The sequence below is a fragment of the Hylobates moloch genome, unplaced genomic scaffold, assembly GCF_009828535.3.
Source record: "Hylobates moloch isolate HMO894 unplaced genomic scaffold, HMol_V3 SCAFFOLD_7, whole genome shotgun sequence".
Lineage (NCBI taxonomy): Eukaryota > Metazoa > Chordata > Mammalia > Primates > Hylobatidae > Hylobates > Hylobates moloch.
In genome coordinates, this window is record NW_026652282.1 from 107,654,755 (window position 1) to 107,665,883 (window position 11,129).

The 11,129-nt window shown below is 38.2% G+C and overlaps 1 protein-coding gene across 1 annotated transcript; it reads left to right on the plus strand.

Annotated features, from left to right (window-relative positions):
- Window positions 1-7,682: 7,682 nt before the first annotated feature.
- PRR32 (proline rich 32) lies at window positions 7,683-9,370 on the plus strand. The gene is given in 2 exon segments (XM_032756436.2): window positions 7,683-7,702; window positions 8,494-9,370. Coding segments are annotated over 2 exon segments (897 nt in total).
- The last annotated feature ends 1,759 nt before the right edge of the window (window positions 9,371-11,129 follow it).

The window sequence follows — 11,129 nt, forward strand, 5'->3', positions numbered from 1 at the left end:
TATCGCAAGGACAAAAAACCAAACACCGCATGTTCTCACTCATAGGTGGGAATTGAACAATGAGAACTCATGGACACAGGAAGGGGAACATCACACTGCGGGGACTGTTGTGGGGTGGGGGGAGGGGGAGGGACAGCATTAGGAGATATACCTAATGCTAAATGATGAGTTAATGGGTGCAGCAAACCAACATGGCACATGGATACATATGTAACAAACCTGCACATTGTGCACATGTACCCTAAAACCTAAAGTATAATAATAATAATAAAAAAAGAAAATCTTTTGCTTCTGAAGCTACTTCTGAGGACTTAATTTGGGAATATTGCTTTCCGAGCCCAACACCATATTAGAAATTAAATCTGGGAAAATTTTAAAACACAAGAATATATAAGCACATATTCCATTAATCATTAGAGCAGTGACACCAAATATCATGTAGCCTGAGAAAAACTCCCACTGTACCCTCAGGAGAGAATTAGACTGAATAAGTCAAATAATATAATCATATAATAATGAAAATATTTTGACTCTGTGGGCCCTTTGAAAGGATATGGGGAGGGTGGCATTTTTCCCTAAACCAAATTTTAGAACTACTACTCTTAATGAACTAAATGTTTCCTATCTTTTAAAAAACTAATCATGATGTTTGGAGGTCTATGGAACAAAATGGAACTGGAATATGACATGCAGTCAAAAAGATTTTATGTTCTATTGTCCCTCTATCTAGTCAGTGGTTTAGAGCTAATGAAAAAATAGTGCCCACTAGAATTCTGGGTCGAACCCCTCAAGCCTAGACTACAAGGCTACATCACCTTGTCAGTATTTCTCTAATGTGGTCAGAAGATCACCTCATTAGAATCAGTAAATACACTAAAGATAACTGGGCCCCAGTACAGATCAATTGAATCAGAATCTCAGGGGTGGAGCCAGGGAATCTGCTATTTTAATAAGATACCCAAGTCAGTCTGTTGCTCAATAATACCTAGAAACCACAGAAATAACCACGTGTTCAGTTCACCCTGAAGGGGTGCAATGCTCCATACCTTTATTTGCTCTCATCTGACCATGTGCCAAAAGACCCAGTACCTCTATAAAGGTTCGTCAGTTTGGCTCACATCTTATTATAGGGCTGTTGAGACTTCGCTACCTGAATGATATTCCTTTAGAAATTTCCTGTAGAAACTTTCTAAGAGGTCCTCACTTATTGCCTTGCCCTCAACAATCTGATCTTTCATTCTGTTGAACTCCCACACTAAGTAAACACACATATCAATTCATTACTCTAAGAACTAGAGGTAGAAGATCTGAAATAGTTCAAAAATAAAGGCAAACTATCCAGGACCTTTAAACAAACACTTATGTCAGCAGCATGGGCATACAGCATAATTCAGACAAGAATTAAGAATGGTCTCTCTGGATAGGCTTTATTATTTTGAGTTTCATCAGCAAATTTTCCTGCACATTGAATTATAGTCAGTCTATAAAAGTGTTGCACTTCCTCCAGCAAGCTACTTATTTGACCACTTGAGAGGGATGTAGGGAAGGCTTCTGGGTGGGAAAATATTTTTTCCCTCTAAAGTAACAAATCATTTGGAGAATCAATCAATCAAATCTTTGCTATCAGGAAACCATGCAACATTCTTTTTTCCCCAGGCCTTCCTCTTTAATCATCACATGCTTTCAGTGATTCCTGTTGTGAAACACAAGTTTCTAAAGCCCAATTAAATATGTGGTCAGATACAAAAATGCCGTCTTTATTCGAACACAGCTACTACATTAAATATAACAATGGGTGATTTATGTAGTGCCAATTGAAAAGTTTAAAGCATTATACACCATGGGGTTTAATAGTGTGGTTAATCCTCACCACCTTGATGATTTAGGAAAAGAAAAACGGCCTTATATGTAGGAGGGATAGGTGGTCACCTACACAGTGCTAATTAAACTGTGCCAAGAAGTCTTCTTGCTCTAGAAATATCACCTATGGTTATATGAACCTAACATGTGTGAAGTGACTTACAGTTTGCAGAACAATTTCAAATAACTATATTTAATTTTCTCAACAGTTCTGAAATAGGAAAGGCATTATCATCTCTATTTTACATAAAAACACTGAGTCTATATGTACAAGGAAATTATTATATTTAAGCCACCTAGTATGTGACAGTCATTATTCATACATTACTTAACATAGTTCTCTAACCCCATTTTAAAGGTAAGGAAAATGAGGTTCAGAGAAGTTAAGAAACCTATCCAAGATAACATAGTTGATAAGTGGTAAAGCTGAGATTAAACCCAGATTTGTGCCCTTACGATTCCAGAGTCAAAGCTCATAACAATTTTGAAAAACGGATTCATTTTTAATAAACCGATAAAAGGTTTCCAACATGAATTTCCAGTGTCTTGTTTATAAGCAAGATGAAATTAATCTAAAATATATTTTGTTTTTCAAACCAAGTACTCAAGAAATTAAGCATGCCCTCAAATCCTGGGCCCAGCAATTAAATCTGACATGGCAAATACATATATTACACCATTATAAACTTATGGCCTGATGCTTTCTGTAAACTTTAACCTGTTTTCATTAACTGTTCTAATTTTATTAGTCCATGTTTGCATCTTAATTTATATTATATGCCATGTATGAACATAAACATACTGCTTTTATGTTTTAATTTATATATTTATCTTATTCAGAAAGGTATTCTCCAGGGTTATCATTAATACCTCACTTGGATGACTCAAGCTCTGCCCCCATTTCACCACACATACAGACACACACACACACACACACACACACACACACACACACAACCATGGAAATAATATGAGGAACCCTATATCTTCTACATGTGCAGCTCAAGAGCTCAACATTAATTAAATCTTAATATTGATAATGCTGGGCTCATATTGCCATTAGTTCCTCAGTAATGGTCACTTGATGCTGTCCTATAACCAATACCTATTGTCTGTCACCCACCCCAATTGCTCCAAGACAGTGTTTTCAGTCATCACCACCTTGCTACATTATTAACTAACACTTCAATCACTTGCTGCATCCCTGCAGAGGCAGACTTTCTGGGATGTGAGCATTATAGCTTGGATGATTTCTTCATTGCATAACTACCTCTGGATGAGGGTCAATGAGTCCATGCATTACAAAAAACTTAAACTCGGATTTGGTACACATGTTTTTATCTGATCCACTTTTGTGATTGACCTAGAACTATAACTTATGGGCCACGTGGTTAAATGAATGAAATATTGGCTTTGGTGTCAAATTGGCTGTATCTGAATATTGTTTGCCATTTACTAGCTTTGGGACCTTGGGAAACTTCTACTTATTTTCTCTGAGTCTCTTCTTCCTCATTTATAAAATGAGTAGAATAATAATAGCTGCCTTAAAAGTTTGCTGTGACCATTAAATGAGACAATGTATATCAAATGTGTGGTATACAGTAAGTGGTAAAAAAAAAAAAAATAGATTTGCTTTTACTTCTTCCTTTTTTTATTCTCATCTCACTTGCCCTGCTGCTACTTAATTTCTGGCTCTGACCCCCATGAGAGCAAGAAAAATGAGTGATATATGTTGAGGAAACTTCTGATAGCTTCTGATTTGTACAAGGAAATAACCTGTTTGGAAGTAATTGCCATGTTACCCATCTTAAAACAAATATGTAAATATTTAAATCTGAAACAAAAAACTCTATAAAAGCAATAATAGTCTACTGAATTTCATACAGCTAGATCCAGCAGTGAGGCACATATTGTTAGTTGCTTTTGCCAGTACTGGTGGTGAAATACCCACACTCTCACCTGTTCATTCTCATCAATTACCACACAGAGTTTGCAGGACAGCTGGAGGCAGAGAAGACAGGACTACTGCCTATAGCTGTGTAATAGAATAATGCTGCCTGGCCCATTTTGGGAAAGTATCATGCTTTCATGATTCTCATGTTTTAATACATGGAATAAATGGCTACAGACTCCTCAAAAACCTGGTATATCTTCCAGAAGCACTTTTTGGACATCATAAACTTAGAGAGTTTTTCACATGCATAGCAAAATTAATTTGGAAAGTGAGCAAATGGGTAGGATTTTCTGATGACTGTCTCCCCAGAGGTCAACATGACAATTTCCTTATAAGCTAGATGGAAACAGAGAAAATCATCTTTATGTCTTTATATCCTGAATTCTTATTTGAAGCAAAAGAGAAAGGATGTATTTTAAATGATACGTTGCCTTCATTTACACATCTTCAAAATTTCTTTAATAAAACCCCACAGTAACATAATTTTGGTAGATCAACCACACTTTTTTAAAACTTTGAGTTGGGGTTTCATTATATTTCCCAGGCTGGTCTCCAATCACTGGGCTCGATCCATCCTCCTGCCTCAGCCTCCTGAGTAGCTGGGATTACATGTGCATGCCACCATTCCCAGAAATCATATTTCTATTAAAGTCATAATTGCAGTGCAAAAGTAAATATATCTTTCTACAGACCTTACTTAGCATTTCAATACAATCATCAAAATTTTTTGAGAGGTACATAAATGATATCTGGAACTGTGTCATGAATAAAGTGACTATGGGTAATGAAAGGCCTTTATACCTTAGCTACTTCTTAGGCCCCCTTCAAAACTCATGTTGAAATTTAATTGCCATTGTGACAGTATTAAGAGGTGAGACTATTAAGATTAATTAGACCATGAGGTCTCCGCTCTCATGAATAGACTAATGTTGATAAGGCAGTAGTGAGTTTGGTATTGCTAGAGTGGGTTGGTATGAAAGTGAGTTTGGCCCGCTCTTCCTTGCTCTCTCTCACTCCCTTGTGCTTCCACATTTTGTCATGGGATGCCACAGCAAGAAGGCCCTTGCCAGAAGTCAGTTCCTTGATACTGGACTTTCCATCCTCCAAAACTGTGATAAATACATTTCTTTTGTTTATAGATTACCCAGTCTCAAGTATTATGTTATGGCAGCAGAAGACGGACTCAAACAGCTGCTTTGCCAACTAGGCTACTTTTTGGCAAATCTTCAACCTTCATTAACCATGTTTCTCTCCCCAAAACTGTTATTTAAATGAAGTAAAGAAAAAGGCATATACTTTATTACTGAATTTTCAATGCTCAGTGGATGATTGAGTTAGCCTGATAGCTTTTTGCAAAAAGGTGGGTTTTGAGATAGATTTATTTAACTTTGAAATTTGAATGTATTCAAATATTTATTTATGGGTAAAACTTCATGAATTATCTGGTTGATCTCTATCTCTAAGGGGTCTAATTGGTACTTCATATTTCTATTTCTGCCAAATATGAGCCCTAGTTTTGATTTAACATATGAACTACAAAATGCCATTTTTTTCTTTATTTCGACTTCTATAACTGTTCTTCCCATAGCATGACATCTCCTTTTCTGCCTATGTATAATATATCCATTTTTCTAAACACAGCTGAAGTTTTAATCCCACATAAACTGTGTCACAACTACTTTAACCCACAATTATAGTTCCTTCTTCTGAATTGCCATTGCAGTCTTAGCTTATACCATGCAGCTAATGGTCTGTGTCTCTTTTTTATGCCATTCTTCAATAATTTTATAGATGTTATTTTGCCTCCCAAGAAAATTAGAACATTCCCTGAAGTCAATATGGATTGCATATTTAACTTTTTTGATAAAATCAACACTTAACACAACAGTGAATGCACGCAGTAGGCATTCAATAAATATGGACTATTTGCACAAAGGAAAACAAGTTACAAACAAAATATGAGGTAAGATCCATAAATTATACACTTCATGGCTTTGGAAAATTCTTGGTGCCATGATCATTGTCATTGTTCCCAGCAATTTGGTTCCTATATTACACTGTACTCTTATGTAATCCAACTAAGATGATATCTTACCAAACAGGTATTTCCAGGTAAAAATAGTTTGTTATTATAGTAATTTGATAAGAACAAAAGGCATTCCTCAGGCTTTGTTGCTATTATCAGGAAAATATGCAACCTATTACACTGAAACTATTTATCTAAATGTGATTCACCAACTATTAGCAGGCATTAACCCAAGTTGTAATTTCCTCTCTGATACGACAAGAAGTAAAAGAGCTTTAACACTCCACAACAATAATATTGCTGATAATACTATTATTTTTACATAAGGACAAGGTGCGTAATAAACTGAAGCAAGAATAGAAACAATCTGGGGAATCAAGAGATTCCTTAATAGTGAACCATGCTAGGCAAGTGAACAGATTCTTCTGGAAAATGTGTGGAAACATGCCACTTTCTTGTATAGATGGTGGCATCTATACACACTCTGGCAGGAAGATGTGGACTTGGAGACCTCAAAGCTTACTTCTATATGAGTTGTGTTGATTTGCAGTAGTGACCATTCCTTTACATTAGTACTTTGTACGTATGCATTATTCTCCCTCTCTCTCACACACACAGATACACAGACACCATATACCTAAAAATTGAAGCACATGGTGTTTGAGTCTGTTATCTTTCCTTAAGAGAAAAGAAATATACATTACTGTTGAACTGTAGCAACATATGCTAATATCAAAAATAAGGAACACACAATCTCCCAGGTCTAGCCTTCACAGCACAAATTTTATGTAAATTTAGGCAGGTTTGCAAGTTTATGGCTTTGTCCTAGAGCAACAGTAATTATCTTGGATGATGGAACGGTTGTTGTAATTTCAGAGCAATTAATCTGTAAATCAATGGCAGAAAAGAAAGCTGGGAAAGTACACTTGCTTAAAATGAAATTTAGGCTGGACAAACAGAAAGTTCCCTATGCAAAAAAAGTTACAAGGCCAAATCTGAGCTAATATTTATAAATTTATGATACCTGTTATGCCATTTATTCTGACCCTCCCAACTTGAGAGAAACTTCCAGAGCTCTATTACAGGAAATACACACACACACACACACACACACACACACACACACACACACACACACATGCACACATGCACACAGACATAGAGACAGACAGAGAGAGAGAGAGCTTATAAACTAATAGGCAAGATGAAGGATATAACTGCAATGTGAGGGGCTAAAAAATGTCACAATGATTCTTAGAGGAGTTCTTGTTTCATCTTCACAGATAGAAAAGCAATTTAGCCCCCAAACCTCTGTTCCCCATCAAGTTAATAATATGCATCCCCAAACTGGAAGTTTAAGTTACAATATTAGGCACAGTACTCTGCTCAACGTGTTTCCAAATTTGAGGAGACTTGACAACTACCTTGTATAAACTAAAACTTCATAAATAACTCTTTAAAAAAAACATGCTTCCATGATTCTTCTAAATCCTTCCTGAAATGATTTGTCTTTCCAACTGCCCTGCATCAGAATTAATGTAGTGAATGCCTTTACCATCCATCTACTACTGTGCAAACACCAGTCCCACATTCAAGTTCAAAGGAGTGTCACAGATTCATCCCCACCCACCTCCCCCCCCACTCATTTTCTCCCTCCCTTCCTTAGCAACTGGTAACCCCAGAAAGAGAACTCCAAATCTAGGAAGAAGCAGTTGGTCCCTGGCTTCATTCTAGTTGCCAAGCCTCTAAAGCAGAAGCAGGAGTCATTTCTCCAGACCTAGCTGGCCTGTTCAGTGGGTTATCTCCACCGCCTCAGGAAAGCTATTCTGATCAAATTTCTTCATGGCTTGTATTGAAAACGTGTAAGTACAAAACCGAGCACAACTGCTTAATTTTGAAGGCAAAGTCAGTTTGAATTGCTTTATTGTGTAACTGGGACAGGGATGAGTGGGTTGGAGGAGATGTGGGAGGAAATCACAGACAAAAACTTGAAGGATATAAATTTAGTTACTAAGAATACTGGATTTAAGAGTGGCAACTTTGAAGTGTAATTTTGAAAGAAAATTTGCAAATCCCTAGTATAAACAGTGGGGTTTAAACATGAGGAAATTCTTACTCTAGGGTGTGGTGTTGGTTGAATGAAAGGAATTTTTAACAAAATTTGGTGTGAGCGTTGAATGATACCTCAAGAAGAGAAACTTGTGTGTTTGTTAACATAACTAACTTTTCTTTGACTTCTGTGAAGAGAAAGATATTTTACTTCAGAAGACATGCCAGAACAATCTTGCCAGAATCTGAATGCCAGGATTAGTGAATCATAGATCCTAGAGAGAATTGAAAAAGCTGGTATTTTCTATTATATGCTTACTGTTATGTACGTCTTCTAAGCTTCCTTGCTGCCTTGTGGAGGTGGAGAAATGAGGAATGAAATAGGCCATTGAGTAGTCATAAAGGGTAATCATGTAGCCTAGTACTAAAGAAGCCACCTGGGAAGAGGCCAGAGCGCTGAGCAAGTATTTGGCTACATATAGGGGAGAGGGCACTCCCTTTTTCCCTGGTATATTTCAGTGAGCTCAGTCAATTACACATTTTAGCTATTTTCTGGTCAGTGCATTTCCATTTTTATTAGCTGTTTGATTTCTGTTTTTGCAAGCCTTGGAGGGCACGCCCCTTCACCCTTGGTAGTATCTGTGGACAAAAATGGGAACCAGGAGCTGCACCACGACATGCCCCTGCAATGTCAGAGTTCCAAGCCGGAGGATGACGCAGAGCCCTGGGGTCAACCTCAAGTACCGCTGAGACCTTCCGTCAATGTGCTGACTGATCTGGATAGCAAGCAACTGGAGTGGCCCTCTGAGAGAACAGGATCCTGCATTCCTCTTCATAGTTTGAGAGCTCATGGACACCCCTATGGGCCACCACCTGCTGTTGCAGAAGAGTCCCTAGCAACAGCAGAAGTAAATAGCTCTGATGCACTGGCAGGCTGGAGGCAGGAGGGACAGGATGCTATTAATGTGTCCTGGGAAGTCTCTGGCGGCCCTCCTGCACTGATAGTAGGGGGCACAAAGGTCAACAATAGGGGCACTGAGAGAGGCAATAATAATGCAAGGTTGCATGTGGCTTTGCCACGAGGTAAAGGATTCTTTCCACCCAGGGGCCCACAAGTGAGAGGCCCTTCACATATTACCACCCTTAGATCAGGGATAGTAATGGAGGTGCCTCCCAGAAATACACGAATAGCCTGCAGAGGAAAGCTGGCTCATGTTTCTTTCCCACTCAGGGGCCCAGGCCACCCCATGCATAATTGGCCAAGGCCTATCCCGTTGTCTTCCAGTACTCCAGGTTTACCTTCTTGCTCTACCGCTCATTGTTTCATCCCTCCTTGACCTCCGATTTTCAATCCCTTTCTCACTATGCCTCTTCCTTTTGCTCCTCCTCCGATATTTGGTCCTCCACTGCCTTCTTATTTTGCCCATTTCCATTCTGGGGGAATGCCAGCTCCTGCATCACCCAACAGAGAGCACAGCTGATGGCAAAAAGGAAGGACGAAAAAAGCGTTGTGGAAAGAGGTGAAAGTTATTCATTTATGCTTTTATATTTGAAACCTCGTACCCTCCCACACTCTGTTTAGCACTAATGTGCCCTATTTGAAACCTTGTACCCTCTCACACTCTGTTTAGCACAAATGTGCCCTACATACTGGAGATTAAATAAAGATTGTGAAGTCTGAAATGTTGTAAATTATTTTTCAAAATAACACCCCAGGAACCAAAGCCTTGGATTTTGTGTTCTATCTTTAAGGTAATTAAAGCAGAAACAAACCTGTCAGTGTTTTCTAAATAGCTTAGTTAAACGACTGTTACCATTTTCTTTTGAGCTGTCTTGCAGTGTGCCTGGGAAAGGGTGGTTAGGTTCTTCCTAGGCCAAGGCTAGATTGGGGAATCTCTATCTACCCAAGGCTATAAGGGGTGCTTAGAGCTGGATGGCTGAATTAAGATAAGGTCCATAAAGGCAGCCCAAAGTTCAGATAATAGAGAAAAGTGAACAAACAGTAAAAGAAGCCAGATGAGATTGAGGTGACAGTCATAGAGCCAACATTTAGCAGTCATAGGCAGAACCAAGTTGAAAAGTCAGGAAAGAAGGAGGAGGGAAGATGGAAGAGTATTCTTAGACCACTGCTTCAACATGAACTGGTGTTTGTGTTTCAACTTTTCCTTGTTGCTAATTACATAGTATATATAGCTCTGGCTCAATAAGAGTCCAAAATCAAGGTGGAACAGGACTGATCCTTTCACCCTTTGTCTCAACAAAGAGCTTACTATATGTATTAGCCCATTCCCACACTGCTAATAAAGACATACTCAAGACTGGGTAATTTATAAAGGAAAGAAGTCTAATTGACTTACAATTCCACATGGCTGGGGAGGCCTCAGGAAAATTACAATTAGGGCAGAAAGGGAAGCAAACACTTGCTTCTTTACATGGCAACAGGAGAGAAAATTGCAGAATGAAGGTCGGGGAGGCACTTATAAAACTGACAGATCCTGTGAGAACTCACTCATTATCACGAGAACAGCATAAAGATAACTGCCGCCATGATTCAATTACCTCCCCGTGGATCTCTCCCAAGATAGACACATGGGGATTATGGGAACTGCTATTCAAGATGAGATTTGGGTGAGAACACAGCCAAACCATATCACTATATGCTCAGAACATTGAAGTGCAAATGAGAATACTTTACTCACATGGAAATGTTTTTCTCAGATACTGCTGTGTTTGTATTCCTCATAATTTGCTACAGCACCCCATTAAAATGATGGTTCTGGGAGATTATCAAAATGTTCAGATGGGAGCTTTTAAAATTTCAAGTAACAAAAATAAGGATGCAGCATGCAGTGTGAAAGGATGTACACTTTGACAGCTGTATAACAATTCACTATATAGTAAAATGACCTAAAACATAGTGCCATTGTACATGAACAACCAATCAACTAGAAATGTCTGAAGAGGATGTTTCTTCAAATAAGCATTTTTAATATTCAGTGCTGATAGTGTAGGTGATATAACCAGTTAGACAGAAGCTGAAAAAACCTGACAGAGACAAAAACCAATAAAGAATTTTTAGCACCAACAAAGAGTCATTTGCTACTCTGGTGAGAAGGACCCATAGATCGATTAAGTTTCTTTTATTTGTTTCATAATAAGTCATTCTAAATGTACAGGTGGTATTCTAGGGTTTAGCAGGAATATCTGGATAGTGCCTGATAGAATTCCTCTCACTCCATG